Consider the following 17,565-nt stretch of genomic DNA (forward strand, 5'->3'; position numbering starts at 1 on the left):
GAATTTGGTTAAGAAACAATTGAGTTACAAAACTTTGAAAATTGCCCAAAATCGTTTTTAACAGAATGACCAAAATTATGGATGGTGGATAATCTCAATGACCATTTTTATTGATTTTCAATCTCAGGGATCATTTCTATTGATCATGCAAATCTCAGAGACCATTTTGTATAATAACCCTAATGAAGATATATTTGTTGATCTACCCTCCTGAGAATCTAATGCGCCACAAACTTAACCAAAGAGTTTGACATCAAGGACCTTGGTCCTCTGCAATATTTTTTGGGGATACAAATGATCAAGTTTGCAACAAGACTGTTCTTATCTCAAGAGAAGTATATTAAGGATCTTCAAAGGTACTGCATCCTATGGTATTCAACAACTACTTAGCTTCTTCAACAACTACTCAATTTCTTATAAATTCAGCTGCCTAATCTTCATGTTTTGTTCTGTGACAATCTATCAACTATAACAATTTTCCATTTAATCTTGTACAACATTAGAAGACTAAACGCATTGAGATTGATTTGCACTTTGTCAGAGAAATAGTTGCTAACAAAAATCTCCTGGTTCAGTTTGTGTCTTCTAGTGAACAATTTGCATCCATTCTTACAAAAGGCCTTAGTGCTCATCTTTTCAATTCATACTGTCATAATCTTATGCTTAGATCTTCCAACCACGACTTTTATAGGGATGGTAGAGTATACAAATGTATGCACTAGATTATGACAAGTGTCAATTGATTAGAAAATGAGTTACAGTTAGTTTGTCAGAGAGTTGTTATATAAGGAATGGTAATAACTTGTTTATCAAGGAAATATATCAAAATTTACAGCTCTTCTTCTCTAAGCTCTCTCTTTAAACTCACAACTTCCTCTTCTCTCTCTAGCCTTCTACAATATGCTTTACATTGACATTGGGCAAGTTTTACTATTCAAATGTTAGGATTGCTGCAATATGAAAGAAATTCAAATTCCATGGATATTTGCTGCTACTGTATAAATTTTTTTTCACTTCCCAAAAAATACTCAATTATATCCTTAATCATATTAAGCTAATATGACGACAGATAAATTTGCTTTCTTTAGGTCACAATTACAATTATTCATGTATGTGGTTTTATACTTTTTCAAATGTAATTTGCTTACTTCAAACGTGTAAGTTGTTTAAGAATTTAGGAGCTGTCGAATACTATCCGTTAAAAATAAAAAATAAATAAATAAATAAAGTAAATATTGTTATAAATAGGTAAAAGTTAGAGAGACAACCTTTATTAGTGACAGGAGCGAAGTAGGTATTAAATATTACACTGTAACTATAATACAAGGGGATGACAAATAAAAAATGGAGGGATAGATAATGATATTATTGATCTTTCCTTGTTCTCTGTGTATCTTGAAAGCATACGGAGCACTATATTTATAGAGCAACTCTACACAAAGTATTAACTATACATTGAAATTTACAGCACACACCTTTTGACAATACGATCCTCCTTCATTTCCCAAGTCAATATCACTTTGTGTGGGCATTGAAAAATCTACCAATGTTTTCAATATCGGTGTGGGCATTCATTAATCCACCAATATTTTCAACAAAAATAAACTCTTTGTAATACTTTTCACCCCTTCAAATATAAAAAATTTTAACCATTGTATTTGAGTTTAAATTAAATAAATATTCCCTTGAAATTTGAGATATGCGAGATTTGTAGATGCTTAAATTACACTACGAAATCTCTTAAATTCCCTCGAATTCCTCAATTTTTTCAAATTCTTTAAAATCAACTTCTAAGTGAATACATACGAAATGTTATAAATTGCTTTAAAATCCTAATTGAATAACCCGGATTTCCAAAGATTTTAATTAATTATCTTAAAATTCTTATTAAATACAATTTTGAATTTAAGAGAATCACTTATGTAACATCCCGTCCCGGGATTATTAAAACGTACATGGGAAATTACGATTTTACCCCTAATATATTCGTTTACGCTTAGTGTTGTGTTGTGTGGGTTGTGGGACCACACACACTCATACACTCTCTTTTCTCCCGGGATTCCCTCCCTCTTTCCCTCACTCTCTGTCTTCTCTGTCTTCTCTCTCTCTCTCTCTCTCTCCCCGAGTTCTTCTTCTCTTCTCAACATACGGACCACACACAAACATACTCAAAACCTTCACCAATCAAGAAACCAATTACACCATTGAACTCGTGAGGTTGTGAGGAGCACAACCATACCAATTCCAGGTAAGAATTCGAACGTTTTCACGTCGTTTCGACATTGGCCGAATTATGTACTGTTCATGCAACCCTTAAACTAGCTTGTTTTTGCAATTTTGAAGCTTGTAGTTGTGTTTGTGAGGTCCCAAGGAGCCTCGGAGTGTATCGTTGGACGAGTTTGGACGTCGGGATCGTCCTGTTCAAAGTTGGCCGAGTTTTGAGCTTGAAGACAGGTATGATCTAGTAATTTTTAGGCCTTAAAACTAGTCTAACGTTGTTCTACTAGTCCTAAGCTTCATTTTGGTATAAAGATCGTGAAAATTGGTTGAAAAACGAAGGAGAAAACACGATTTGAAATTTTCCCAGTTTTCCGGCGCCGGAGTCTCGCCGGAGAAGAAAGGGGAATATTCCGTTAAGTCTAACGGAATATTCCTAACGGCAGTGACGGCGTCAGTTAGATTTAACGGAATATTCCGTCAGTTTAACGGAATATTCCGTCAGTTTAACGGAATATTCCTGACGGCGTCAGTTGACGCCGTCAGTGTGCATGGCGCGTGGCCGCGCGTGGGGGCGCGTAGGTCCGTGCCTAGGACGGCGCGTGGGGGCGCGTGCGTGGTCCAAAAATTATTTTAAAAATATGGGTGTGATCCTGAGGTTGTGTAGAGCACGTTGGTATATTCATTTGTCCAATTTGAGCAATGTATGAGAAGTTATTACGAGAAGTTGGTTATGTGCTTTTAAATTAACGTTTTCGTAGCTTTTTCGCGTATAGGTGATTCGTTTTCCGAGGACGAGCGTTCACACTCGAGGCAGGGGGGCTACGACCCTTCTAATTACCAGTGAGTGGGCTTTTGTTTTCCGTATATACCTATATACATATTAATTCCCAGAAATTAAATAGAAAAGGTTATTTGTTTTATGCCATGCATCATATGAATGTTGTTTACGCATCATCGCATGTATTAGTAGTGACATACATATATATATATATATATATGTGTATTTGGTGCTGTGGACGCATAGGTAAGTGCCAGGTAAGCGGTATTCATGTTGTTATGCAATAGTAGTTTGAAATGCTTAGAGAGCTCATAATCTGCACCCCGGTGTTAGTGCTCCCGCCCAGGGCCAGGGCATAGTCCTTCACGTGATGTTCACCCGCACCACACGCTCGCCTTGGATCCAAGTTAGGTGCAAGCCTTGTCGTGCAGACCACATTAGGTGGTTCCGACTCGTAGGTGACCCGCGATTATTCGCACAGTCTTCACGTGATCGTAGCACTAGAGCGTATATATTACACCCAGTCCTGTCGTACAGACCACGTTAGGTGGTTCCGACTCGTGTGCAGATTCAGATATTGAGTTGAGATTGGAGCTCTATCTGCAGCCGTACAGGTCACGTTAGGTGACTCCCGGCTGCCAGATTATATGTTATTGATGTGAATTATGCTTGAGCATTTATATTTGATTATGAGATTCTGTTGTGGCATATTCTCGAGCATGAATGGCATATTTTGGAGCATGATTGGCATATCTATACATACGTATATATGTTCATTTTCTGGGAAGTATACAGGTTTTACAGCGAGGGGTTAGAATGTATTTTTGCTAAAGACTTTTCAAAGAGCTTTGTTTTTGCCCACTCACGCTTTTGTTTTGCGTCCCTCCAGGTTCTAGTGGTCTAGCAAGTTCGGTGGTTTATCCCAGAGGGCGTCCCGGCATTTCTGACAGACACTCACCATTGTAGGGTCACCTTCGGGTGTATATATGTCGTATCTTTTCCTTTTAGACTGTTGTAGACTTGCTCTGAATTGTGTCTCACATACACTAGTACTTTGTATGCTAGTTAGTTTTTAATTATTCGTACTTTTATATTACTATCTTAATAGCTTCCGCACGCGCACATGGCTACGTCACCTTCGTGTGACGGCCAGCATGCCCTGATTTCGGTCGGGGTGTGTCAACTTAAATCTATATTGAATACTTCTAAATTTATTAAAAAAAATTAAAATACTTCAGAATCCCATTTGAATACACGATCAGATATTTTAAATCAATAATCGTCGAAGCATCCAAGAGAGTCGTTTGAAATAAAAGATAGGCCTTTGACCGGACGGTGTAGATGATGGACCCACCAGGAGTCGGAGCGTGAGAACAGTATATCGCCTTGACAATTCCGTTCCCATAATCATCGTTCTCTTTTGGATCCCCACCACCTCCGCCCATCATCATCAGCACATTACAGCAGATATTTTACTCTCCCTCGCTCACTTTCACTGCCTTTGCCTTTTGGGTTTGCAAAAAGCAAAAGCCTTTGATGAATCAATCATACGCTTACAAGTATTCCCAAGTACGTCGATTTCGTTTTTTTTTTCCCCTTCCTTTTTGGCTTTTTCTCTAATAATATCGTGATGATTTCCCTTTACGCGCCATTCAATTACCATTTTTTTAGCTAGTACTGTGAATTGCGATGCAGTTTTTCGTGTATAAAATGTTGGGTTTAGTGTCAATTTCCATTTTTTTACTGCTTCGATCTTGTTTTTATTTATTTTTTATGTTTTTATGTGCTTACAAATCGTAATTAATGTTCTCATTGTCAGATGTTGAAGTTTGACTACTGGTGAGGCTTTTGCTTGTTTTCCTAGTTTCTTTACTAAAAGAAAGACGACTTTCTACACCTTGCTTTCTGGGAAGGTTGGAAATTGGAAAATTGATTAAGTCTTTCGCCTTCAAAACACTTCTAGAAGAACCCAAAAATCTCAGTCCAAGAACACAGTCTGCCAGCGGAAAGGAAAAGAATTTCATAGTGTTTTTCCTGGAAAAGGAAATTATGGGTTTTGTTGGACAAGAAAAAGATTGAAATCTCAGGGAGATATTGACCAAAAAATAAAGGGAAATCTCAGAGAGGCGGACATTGATCGGTGCATATATAGATATATCCATCAACCAAGAAAGATGGGTTCTTTCAAAGGTCATATTCTGCCAGGGACTTTGTTTTTGGTTGTTGGGGTGTGGCACGTATGGTGCTCGCTGGTGAGATATGTGTCAAACCCCAAGTCCTTTCGGGTACATGTATGGAACCCAATTCCCGGTGTTGATGGGAGGCTTAAGTATTTTGAGCTTTATCTTATAGCAGTTGGTGCTTTCATTGATATGTGTATCGAGCTTTTGTATTCGACCCATCTCAAGTTCTTTGTAGATGGAGTCTTGAACCCTCATCACATGAATGATTTCGAGCACTCGGGGATGCTTCTTATGTTCTTTATCTTTGGGGTTGTCACCCTGATCTCACAGGAGACAAGGTATGGTCATGCTCAATTGATTATATTGATTGCCATTTTCTTCGTTTTTATATCATGTTGTGTAACAATCTTGTTGATTCGTCGGAAAAAGATAGGATAGAAAAAGCAATAAAGCCACTGATTCTTAGATTTTAAATATATGAGATTGATGAAGTAGCTGCTCCGATCAATTAAGAGTGTTGCATTTTTTTACCTGCTCAAGTGGATGTTTCTATAGCACCGGAAACAAATTAACAAAATGAGTGCACATCTAAAAGTTTATTCAAATTTTCAGCTTGGACTAGGAGGCATTTGGATCCATGCTTCCTCTATTTCTTTGCAATTTAAAGATTTTAATTTTGATGCTAGCAATCAAAATCGTTCAGATAATAGTACTTGCATGATTAGATGACTGCGGCAGCTGCTTATATGATGACTATCTGTTCTTGTGTACATTAGATGGGGATGGTAATTTGCAATTAGATACTCCATGGGAAGTGAATAAGGGATTTCATAATTATTTGTTGTGATATATTGCAACACTTTTATCCACTATTTATGATAGCTAAATAAGAATAGAAGAAAAAAATACTATCTTAATATGATTGCTTAATTCGTATATAATTGTGTAAGCATCAGTTTTAACTCATGAAACTTAGATATATGTCAACAGACAGCAAAAGTTTTGCAATCGTTCCCCAGGAATTCAGAGTGATGTGAAAATGTTTACAATAAAGAGGCAGATGTCTGATGATAGCACTTGTGTTTTTTGGAATTTCAGTTGACAAGAGAGAGGTGCTCCCTCTTTGATCTAGGTTCCAGTCTCCCGTCCCCTCTCTCTGACCTACTGGTCTTCCATCAATGTTGATGCCATCATCAGCCATGGCCTCTTCAGGACCCACCTTTGGAGCAACACAGCCTCTCCCCATCACCACTTAGCTTCATCTAAAACGTTGAACCCCAGTAGATATCCTTCCTTTATCCTGATCCCTTCCCAGAAAAAGCTGCCACAGCTCTTGACCTACAGCTAACAAGACTAATTATTCCACTAGGCTTGTTAACATAGGGTTATCCTCAACTCTCATATATATATTCCAGTTTTCTATTCGCTCATGTTAATCAGGGAGAGCTGAAGAAGCTCCAGTACCCAAGTCCATGATGGTTTCTAGCGGCCTGCTTGTGTCTGCAGACTGACTCCTTTTCTGTGGGATCATTGTAGAATTACTTTTGAAACTATTTTTATAGTTACGGGTGCTTCAAATATCAGGTGCTACCCATCAGACGTTAACCCCTATTTACGCAACTGTTTGTTAATTGTTAATTTTAACCGTCCAACACATCATCTATGCAATATCCTTGGTTTTCTGTTATGCGATGACTTTGTACTATGGCTAATTGTTTTTCTTTCTCCTTTAATGTCATGCAATTAGATTTCTTCCGATGCCTGAAGGAGCTCTTGCTCTGATTGCTGCTACAGCATTCTGTGCAGAGTATCTCCTTTTCTACTTTCACTCAACAACTCATAAAGGCCTCGAGGGGTATTACCACATCCTCCTTGTCCTCCTGATCGGGCTCTGCATATTATCAACTGTGGCTGGAGCCCTCTTACCAACCAGCTTTCCAATTGATTTATGTAGCGGTATTGCCATAACTCTCCAAGGCCTCTGGTTTTATCAGACTGCATTCACTCTCTACGGCCCCATGATGCCAGATGGTTGTCAGCTCAAGGATGATATGATCTCATGTCATTCTGTCGACAGTGAGGTCCGAGGTGAGTTGCTTGCAAACTTCCAGTTCTTTACCATGGTTCTTAGCTTGCTTGTTGCAGTTGTGGGAGGATATGGTTTTGTTGCCTCAAGATTTGGGCATTCTGATCAACGGAGCTTGCGTGCAGTATAAGATGTATTGGTTGATGATCGACATAGGGGTACGCTAGCTTATCCTTGTCCGCGTTTATTGCAATACAAGCTGTTCTTCTGACAACCCGATTTCTGTGATTTTACAGGTTTGAAATGCAGATCTAAGAAAATATAATGTTTACCGGAGGAAAGATCGAAACATAAATTTTTAGATATAGAAGCAAATGGAGTTACGAGTCGTGGAGTTATTGGCATTCATAACATCAAAGATACAAGGGGAGCTTTTTTTGTCAATAATGAAGAGGCTTTTGTTCAAGGTCATGTTCTTCCCTACTTTTCCTATTACATCACACAAAACTAAGCGCAATGGCTCTCTAGGATTCATATAGCGACCTCATTTAGTGGGAAAAGACTGTTGTTGTTGGTGGTGTCGAATTTTGTCAACTTATTGTGATCTATATAATATTTGATGTATTTATTCATTAAAATGATGTCGAGTTAGGATTTAGCATGGGTTACAACATAGCTATCTCGATGTTGGCGAGAAATTTACAAGCAACCAAAACGCGAAAGTGTGGTAGCCCAACACTATCACGAAACGCCATTTGTTTCGAGTTGTGTGGAACAAATAGCAAGACAAGAGATAAAGAATGCAAACCAAAACAGCAAGAACATCAAGATTTCTATATTTGTCGTCGATTATGTCTGTTTTGTGCCACCGATCCATTTAAATTGGGCTTAATCGCACTTTGTGGCGGTTTAAACAAAAGGACGATAGGATTATCGTTGTAGAAATGCACACAATACTAAAGTTCCAGAGATACTCAAGGTGATTTAGCCTTCAACTGCTTGATAATGGTAATTAATATTCAAACAAAAACTAATTAAAACTGCATATCGCTTCCACACAATTCACAATTTATAGCCAAATCTGTTCGAAACTAAATTTAACGAGCCGCTAGTTTTGACGTAAAACCAAGAAATACAAATACAACACTCACTTTTATGCTTCTATAATGTAAAACCAGCTAGGCAAACCTTCAGCTGATCGACTTCAGCTTTTCCGCTTCAGCCGCTTACACAAAAGAGCAACTGCTGCCCGTTTGCTTTCCACAATATCATAGATCGAAATAAATTAGGAGAGAATTAAACATTTCAAGTCTAAGGCACACAGCATATGCACAAAAAAGTATTTATAACACGCAACGTAGGAGACTGTAAAGATCACTAGAGTTTATTTCATTCAAATATGCTTCCCTAATGGGATCTGCAAACCGGGTTCAATAAGGAACGACGATGGATTCTATAAGCTCTTGAAGTGGAGCTAGCTCCTTCTTGTCAATTAGCACGAATTCCTGCAAAAAGCGCAGTATAATGGAATCAGCCTACAAGTTTACCAAGTAGGAACTTTGTCCATGAAGTAAGATAAAACCATGACTATTATGCATTAGTAATATCACTCCTCGAATCTAACTTCTATTGGATAACAATAAGGCCATGACAGGTGTTCAAACAACTAGCAACCTATACCACTTTATGAATTGAATGTCTGTCTCCCAACTGATGTATTTTGTGCCAAAAAAGGAAACGGAATCTGGAACTCACTTGTTCTTACATTGAGCATATGCACTGGGGTCTGAGGTAGTAGTTGGTTGAGGTTGCACGGGTTAGTTTGGGTTTTTCCTCGTGGGTTTTTCCTCGGTTACAATTCAACGTTGTTTGCAAAAAGTCACAGATTCCTTCCAGGTTCCATCCTCTCTACCCTGTAGAGATATTTATTTTCTATAATTTTATTAGATCGGGAAGCTGCTGTAGTTGAGAGTTTTGACTAGAATGTCAGAGGTGTGTTTTGGTTTTGTTTCTATGAGTTGTAGCAAAACGTTGGTTGGCCTCTTGTTCCCCGAGTCTTTGTACTCTATTTTATGACTATTATTATAAATTCAAGGTACCAACAGCTAGACCACAATCTATAAGGCGAATTAAGAATATAATCAATTTCAGAATGTTATCGACGTTATCAACAAGATACGATGATTAAACAAATAAACGTACAACTAGATATATTTCAAAAAGAAGAGAAAAGAAAACAGTTATTGCAATAGTAAGAGTACTTACACAGGTAAATAGTATGAAATGCTTGAAGCAAGTATTTAAATGGGCCTCCTCCTTAAGGCTCACAATTTTCTGGAAATGAGAGTGATATATGTGGGCATATACACGGAACAGTCTTTTGAATATCGTCTTCACAACCTCCCTGAAATTGGGGGGAAATGGTGCACCTGAAAGACAAAGAAAGTGAACAGAGAATGAATTATATTAGTCAAATGAAAAACACAACATTGGGAAAAAACGATATTGTCATAAATAGCATTACCAAGCTTTTGGGGAAATATGGATTCATCATCAAGTTGAGATTCAATCCAGTCCATTAGATATTCAACATATTTTGGAGCCGAAACCTCAATCGGTTTCTTAATCTGTACACCATCTGCCCACCTATACTCATACCTGTAGAGTGTTAACAAACAGAAGCTGGATTAGAATAAAAATTATAGAAGGCATAATTTGTTCAGTCGTTAAAGTTGTCCAAGCCATCGAGTAAAAAGAGAAATTGGGAGTACATAACTTTTCAAAGGTTTTACACGAAAAAGATGTAGAAATTTGCTGGCAATATTTCAATACTGAATTTATGCAACAGAAACTGAAAAGTAACTCTAGAGCTAGCAGGCAAAGGTTGGTTAGCGGACAAACCACATTCTGAATGACCAGAATGATGTAGGAGATTATGCAAGTACTGGGTTGTGGGTGCTGAGAGAAAGGTATACAACCCAAAAGAGAAAGGGGAAGTTGAGGCATGCAAAGGTCCACATACTGTCTGAAAGAGGAGGTTGGTTTCCCACAAAGCAGAGAGATTGGGACAGGGTGGTTCAAGGGGTAGAGATAGGGAGGAGCTTCATTCATTTTCTCTTATCTATAGAATATTGATATTGAATACTTGATCCTTTTCATAGTAGTGTTGATGACCTGTGTTAAACACGTCAGTATTAAAGAGTCAAATTAATAGTTTATTTTAATATCTATCAACATGAGAACACCTAATTGCAAACGGAATCAATTGCTATTAATTTCAGAATTAATATAAAATTATAAGTCTAGCTTTCTGAAACATCTTGTACTTAAGAGTGTTTCCATGTTCCCCTGGAGACTTTTGGTAGAAAGACAAGAAGCCAGTAACACAATGGTAAAAGGCCCAGATTTAAGAAAAGAAAGAGCAAAACGGTTTAATAAAAGAAAGATATACTCCCATACTTGGGGCCTGCAGTCATTGTAGGACAATTCTCTGGAGTACAGAACTCTGTGAGGGTACCGTATAACAAGTTGACCTGATTGAAGAAATCCACAGCTGAAATTTTAACACCGACGACAAGATTTTAGAAATAGAGTACACAAGAGGGATTGAATTAAACAATAAATTGCTGGAAAGGAGGTACTAGAATGTTGTAACAAAGATTATTTTTCCTAAAAGACCAGAGAAAATGAAATTCACATAATTGGTGCTGCTTTTTATTTTTTTGTGATTTTTATTCTTTCAGTCGGATGTGGGGACATGAGGGAGGAGATCAGATGTGAAGGAAGGAGCAAGAATATGTAGAATGGTCTTTGTACTTAGTTTTAGTTTTAGTTTTATCTATTCCAACTTTTTTGTTCCTCGCCTCTCATTTTTCTTCAGTACCTTATTTCTCTCCTCTTTCTCTTCTTTAATTGGAAGAAACATAAAAGCAAGCCCTATAGTTTTCTGGTTTTTGTCTGGAACACAGTAATATTAAGAAGTAAAGTCACTCCCTTTCAACTGCTTTTTAAAGTCTTATCTATTTTCTCATAATACTTTCTAAAAGAAACACATGAAAATATAAATATAATTTCGAATAATATCTCAAGTTGCATCCAATAAAAAAAAATTCGGAGGAAAGAGTCCCATTTTCATGTAAATCCTTTTACATCGAAACTTTTACTGTCTAAAACATCCCACAACAAGCTAAACAGAGCTTTATGAAACAACCATGTGTTCTTTTGATAAGAAACAAAACTTTTAACCACGTATCAACCATATAATGGACAAAACAAACTAAAAATTGACAGGCACTAGTTTGTGATGTGTGAGAGTGTGTGTGTGTGTGTGTGTGAGAGAGAGAGAGAGAGAGAGAGAGAGAGAACTGTTAACAGCAAGCCATTCATTTAAATCTTCTCCAGTTGGAAGTTTTACTGCCTCTCTTAGGTTGCCGCTACCAAGTGTAGCATCAATATGCTTTCTAAGCTGAGCACCCTGCATCAAGAGAAAAATTCAATGAACGAATTCAGTTACACCATATGATTGTAGTATAAGATCCGAACAGCTCCTTCGTTGTTTTTCTCTCTGGATTTTTAGTCCCAGTTACTTTCACTTTGCATCTTTAAATTACAACTTCGTGAATGCTCATTTTCCAATTCAATTCAGGTTCTAAACACCGTTAACATGCTCCTTTTCTCATTCCAAGTTGTCCTTAATATCATTTAAGAGATTTAAATCTCACAGGTACAGGTTTAAACCATACAAATTTCAAGTTTTAAATCCCACATCATGAGAATTAAACACTAGGAGAACATATATGTAGTAGTAAATGCAAGGACAGAAAAATTTCAGAGTACAATTCAATTTGTAGTAAGGAGAATCAGATGAGAAAAGAAGAAAGTTACATAGGAAATTATGCCCATATAATATGGGTATAAACGACCACAAAAACTCAATAAAAGTTTTCTATTTTGGAAGAACGATGTACCAATATAGAATTATACATACATACATAGACTCGGAGAAAAAGTTGAGCAAAGGGGAACAACCTTACTCCCTGAAGGTGCGCTTTTTTTCGGGCGGAATGTCCTCTGGTTTCTGCATCATTAGCAAACTTCAGTTTTAGAAAATTGATAGTAACTAAAATCATAATGTACTAAGCAGCTTAGAAGAAAATAAAAATGTATTTTGTACATGCACATACTAACACAGGAAAATTAGCAGAGGGGTAGAGGGAGTGCTTAGAAACTAGAAAGTTGGTGACATTAAATTATGGGTTTCTGGTTCACACAGCCCGTGATAATATATCTACTCTTTGAACTTTTTAATACATACGCATGTCTTGATTTTTCCATTCATTAATAATAACGAAGTAATAACTACCGAGAGATTAACTAAACAAGAACATGACCATTTTCATAAACCCTAAGGGGGCATTTGTTTGGCGTCATTAGCTGGGACTGGACTGGACTGGACTACTTACTAACGTAGTCCCATGTTTGGTTTGCATTGGGACTAAGTTAAATGGGACTAAAGGGGACTCGCGTGGATTAGAGGCCTCGCTAGGAGTTCTTAGCGAGACCCTCCACAAACCACAGGACTCGCTAAGACCATCTTCGCTTAGCCCCTTTCGCTTCGCCCCTGCTTCTTCTTCTCCGCTCCCGCATCCATTTTCATCTTCTTCCTCATCTCTGCTTCGCCCCTCTACGAGTTATGGGCTACATTCTTTTGGATCTCAAAGGAATTTGCTTCGATTTGCAGATTGTGGGGAGGAAATGGGAATCGTGACGGCAATTTGCTTCGAGCGTCGTCGTGACCGCCATGGATGCCAAGCCCTTGCAAGCTTCAGTTCCCAACACTTCAGCCCACAACGCATCAAGGCCTCCAATACCCACTTCCGATTTGGTCTCCCCCACCATTTCTAACATGCCGATAATTTTTTCCCAATCAAATCCTTGAAGAAAACTGCTCCATCCTCTCCAAGTTTCTTATTCTTCTGCAACCTCTCCCATCAGGTAAAGACGATTGCTTTTTTTTTTTTTTTTTCCTCAATTTTTTAATTTTTTTTTTCACATGGGTTTGCTTGGTGCTATGTTGTTGCTGATTAGCGAGACCCCCCGACTACCACCGGATTGCTAAGACCCCTCTTTTCTCTCGCGTCGTCCCACTCAACTCCTCATCCTGCTTGACAAGCTCATTGGACCATCCTAGGACCACCGCCGCATCCACGTAAATCACGGCTTCCTCTGCCACTTTCTCTTCTTAGTTTTCTTCAGTTTTGTTTTGAAGATTCGTGAAATTATTACTAGGTTTTGATAGATTTTTGTTTTTGATCGATTTGTGGGTTTGATTGATTTCTCAGATTTGATTGGTTTCTGGGTTTTGATTTTTGGGTTTTGATTGCTACCCATTTGTTTTCAATTTATCTACTTTTTTTCCTACTTTATGAAATGAAGTACAAAGTTGTTCTATGTAAATTCTGATCTGTTTTGTTATTAACTCATTAATTTCAGCAGGTATATGATCTTACCTAGTTAATTAGTACCTTTTACATTAAGGTTTATGGTAGTCTTACAAGAATCCAACGAATTGAGTGGAACTGTTGGTGAGGGTGAGGGTGAAACCAATGTTCAAGAAATCTTAAACAAGGCTCGTTCATCTTCTAAATTGCAAATTTGGTATTTGCCTATCAATTTGAGTCGTTGAAAGTTTGATAATTCTACAAGTTGCAGAAGCACCTGCAATTCGTGAAGAAGAAGAGGGCTACACCCTTTTATTTTTCCATCTATTCATTTTGATATTTTTAATAGAAAATAAATTAAAATATAATAATAATAATAATAAAATTTATTGTTAGTCCAGTTTTTTAGTCCGACACTGCACCAAACGCTTCACTAAGCTAGTCCAGCTTAGTCTAGTCTAAGCCAATCCAGCTTAGTCCCTGAAGCTAGTCCAGTCCGAGACAGTCCGGTGCAACAAACGCACCCTAAATTCTTTGATCTAGCCTCTTCTCACAGCAATGTACTCTATTGTCATTTACATTTACAAACTGCCTTCTACTATTCTTTTATGACAAACACAATATTTATTAAGAGGAAACGAAAGGAATACAGGAAGCATGAACAAGTAACCTACACAGCACATAAAACAACATAAGAAACGGAAAAACCATAAGAAATGGAAAAACCAACGAAAAAACCTAAACCAACTGACAGAAGAAAATCTCAGGTTGGAGTCAGTTCAAAACTCCCCCTCCAATCAAGAAAATCACACTCATGAAATGTTTTGGCAAAGAAGCCCAGACAGAAGCAAATAGTCTAACTCTATCACAAATTGCACCCACTTCCTCTTCATTGCCAAATCCCAATAAACTAATCAGCTTTATTAATTTTTATTTAAGTAACAATTTTTTAAATTCTAAAAACCAGTACAATCAAATATTACAGGAAACTGCCACCTACAAAAACAACAGTATACAGCAGAAAAAGGAATGTCCATAGACTGAACCCACCAGGAAAACCCAAACAGAACATTGTTCTGCAAACTTCCATACCTTCCTCTCCAAAAATGTCAAAAATCATACTTTCCTCTACAAGAAATACCACCAAAAATCAGACAAAACATCACACCTCCATAAGATAAGACTTCAACCTTTTTACATCCCCGCAAAAACCTTAACCTTTCCAGTGGATGAGAACCCTCTCCAAAGGAAACCCACACAGCCATCACACAAGCAGCTCCCCATTTTTCTTCACCGAATCACTCACCCCCTAAACCACCCTCTGCTTTCCTTCTAGATATTACACCCAGACAAATCTATCCTTTCTCCCTTCCTCAATACCGTCCGCCAAGAAATTGCCATAAACTCTGCTAACTATTTTGCTACTTTACTAGATTTTTACAGAGAGACAGATAATAAACTGGCAAAGTGCACAGCGAGATTGATGTAGAGGGGCGGGATCTCTCAGTCCCATTCCTGATCAAATAACATCTCAAAAGAATGAACAAAGAATGGGATCTGGATTTATCTGCAGATGATGATGATGTCCACTCCTGGCTCGAAGGGCCATAGACCCTTGACAAAAATGCTTTCCCCCGCCCTCCCAACAGCCAACTTCCTTGCAGCACCACATTTTTCAGCCTCCCCTAAAACCATCCTTTTCTTTCATTCTATATATTATTACATCCCATCTAATCAAGTGCTCTCACTTTCTCAATAGCTTCCCACAGTAAATTCCTCACTAACTTTTCTAACCATTTTCATACTTTAATTGGAACTGTAAAATGAAAAAACAATAGATTGAAAACTACTCAATGAATTGAAACCCTTCTTCCTTTCGACAAAAAAGAGCTTTGTCCACCTGCCACAAAGCTTCTTTGCATGCGACATATCGATCCCATTTCAATACCAAGGAACGACAACATATTGAGTACAAAGTTTACCATCCATCATGGTCCAAACACCAAATCATCATTATGAAAAACTATGCAAAGAAACAACAGAACTTCCAAATAATGCAACGACCACGCACAAGTACAACCCATGTGATGCATCAACTATAATGCTGTTACTATCTTATCTATCTATCTAACTATCTATCCATCAAGTTATCCACCATCAACCCTCTTGCCATTATTATCTTCCTGAGCTACAACGCCCAGAAATAAGCGGGTTCTATCACCAAACTCCATCATCTATCACTATTACTAAAATTTAATAACTAACAGCGGCGAGACGAATAGAAATCATCGACTTTCTTTAATAAGCTATCCACACCTTCCATATATTGCATTTACAGAACCCCAACAGTATCAGTGATTCAGTATGGTAGAACAACAAAAAAGATAAAACCCATTAATCAACACAAAAAATCACAAATTTCATAGATCAAGTAAAAGGATTTCAAGCATAACACATCAGGAATCAACTGATCAGAAAAGAAAAATAAAGAAATAGAAACATCCATCAAAAGATTCAGAACCAAAAAAACACTAGAAATGAAACAAGCATGGAAGAAAGATCCATCTCTGGGGACATAAAGGAGATATGCAGATCAAAAGTTTGTACTTGCCTGCCCAGACCGAAGAGACTCATGGCTCCAAAGCGAGAGAGGGATGAGGGGTTTGTGTATTGTCAGCTTCCTTCGTCCTTCATAATATACGATCGGGTTGGAAAAAGAGCAGGCCGGCCCTTACCCCTTTTTGTGAACCCTAAGACAAACTAAGGAAAAGACGTTAATTTCACAATTGCCCACATAACTTTGACAATGTTTTACTTTAGTCCTTTAATGCTACTTAGCATTGGGTGCTACAGGTGTTTAAAATGGTTTTCATTTTTAGTAGTGATGGAGGGGAAGGGATTTCTCCCGATCCCTTCCTCCTAATCCACCAAGTTTAAGGATCCGGACTTTTGAAATTTGATATAACGGCTATAAATATGAGTTTACTTTAAAAATTATAATAACCTTAGTTGTTAAATCAAATTTCAATGCCCGGATCTCTGGACTTGGTAGATTAGGAGGAAAGGATCTGGAGAGTACCCCTTTCCATGATCGATGTCGATTTCACGAGTAAAAATTGTATATTTTAATGCCTCGGGTTGATTCCAGGTCGTACAAAAGGCCCAAATTGAACAATCAAATAATAACGGTTGGAACCAAATTTATGCATAATCGTTGGTATATGAATAATTGTCAGAATCCCATGAACTTCAAGGAATAGGGGGATTGTTTGGGGGGGGGGGGGGGGGCATGTGATTGAAACCGGAAATGATTGCCTACCTATTCCCTTGCCGAAGAGGGAGAATCAAATCACGTGTAGTTCTGTGTGTGTTGTAAAAAGATGATCCTCATAAGAACTCTGACTTGGGTATTTATAGAGATTTCGAGAGTCCTTGTAGAGAAGTAATCACTCTTAATCTACGAGAGAATCTAGAAAGATAATTAGTATAAAAGAAAGCTTGATTGCTACTAATACTATAACAATGTTGAACATGTTGTGTAGATAACGGATCATTAATGTAACGATGTTCAAGCTATCATATTAACGGTAGACATTTTATGGTATCTTCGTATCTGTTGCAGCACTGGGGTTTTTCACAATTGGATTGAGATAGTTGATTCCAAATTGCGGAGTGACTAGATCTAATCGGAGTGATTGATTTGAGTCTTAGTAGATCGAATGTCCAGCGAAGTTGCCTTTCAAAGTGCGTTGTTGCTCCAATCGGATCTTCGAATTTCTGAAATCGAAATTGTTGTTTCTTGTGCACCATCTGCGGGCTAAGTGAGCGTTGCGACCCCAACTTGTCCTGTCAATTTTGGAGAATCGGAATGTTGTGCCCCATATCAGATCGAATTTGGTTCGCAAGTTGTGCGGAGCG

At 37.8% G+C, this 17,565-nt stretch overlaps 2 protein-coding genes across 2 annotated transcripts; one reads left to right on the top strand and one right to left on the bottom strand.

The window, feature by feature from the left end:
* Positions 1 to 4,331: 4,331 nt before the first annotated feature.
* On the top strand, positions 4,332 to 7,845 carry LOC137710340 (uncharacterized). Its single transcript, XM_068449292.1, has 4 exons — positions 4,332 to 4,567; positions 4,818 to 5,519; positions 6,929 to 7,425; positions 7,504 to 7,845. The coding sequence occupies exons 2-3, from the start codon at positions 5,173 to 5,175 to the stop codon at positions 7,395 to 7,397; spliced, it is 816 nt and encodes a 271-aa protein (XP_068305393.1). The 5' UTR covers positions 4,332 to 4,567; positions 4,818 to 5,172; the 3' UTR covers positions 7,398 to 7,425; positions 7,504 to 7,845.
* Positions 7,846 to 8,258: 413 nt separating this feature from the next.
* LOC137710341 (MOB kinase activator-like 1B) lies at positions 8,259 to 16,372 on the bottom strand. The gene is made up of 7 exons (XM_068449293.1): positions 16,259 to 16,372; positions 12,236 to 12,284; positions 11,573 to 11,681; positions 10,667 to 10,760; positions 9,732 to 9,865; positions 9,473 to 9,636; positions 8,259 to 8,712 (listed from the first exon to the last, which is right to left on the bottom strand). The coding sequence occupies exons 1-7, from the start codon at positions 16,279 to 16,281 to the stop codon at positions 8,638 to 8,640; spliced, it is 648 nt and encodes a 215-aa protein (XP_068305394.1). The 5' UTR covers positions 16,282 to 16,372; the 3' UTR covers positions 8,259 to 8,637.
* Between the last annotated feature and the right edge of the window lie 1,193 nt (positions 16,373 to 17,565).

This window comes from Pyrus communis, chromosome 12 (genome assembly GCF_963583255.1).
Source record: "Pyrus communis chromosome 12, drPyrComm1.1, whole genome shotgun sequence".
In the NCBI taxonomy this organism is placed as follows: Eukaryota; Viridiplantae; Streptophyta; class Magnoliopsida; order Rosales; family Rosaceae; genus Pyrus; species Pyrus communis.

Excerpts from the sequence above, each read along its gene's own strand:
- LOC137710340 (XM_068449292.1), top strand. The coding sequence starts at position 5,173 with ATGGGTTCTTTCAAAGGTCATATTCTGCCAGGGACTTTGTTTTTGGTT. Across the intron at positions 5,520-6,928 it reads CTGATCTCACAGGAGACAAG|ATTTCTTCCGATGCCTGAAG; the intron begins GTATGGTCATGC and ends TCATGCAATTAG.
- LOC137710341 (XM_068449293.1), bottom strand. The coding sequence starts at position 16,281 with ATGAGTCTCTTCGGTCTGGGCAG. Across the intron at positions 10,761-11,572 it reads TGAATGGCTTGCTGTTAACA|CTGTGGATTTCTTCAATCAG; the intron begins GTTCTCTCTCTC and ends TTAAAATTTCAG. Across the intron at positions 9,866-10,666 it reads ACAATGACTGCAGGCCCCAA|GTATGAGTATAGGTGGGCAG; the intron begins GTATGGGAGTAT and ends AACACTCTACAG.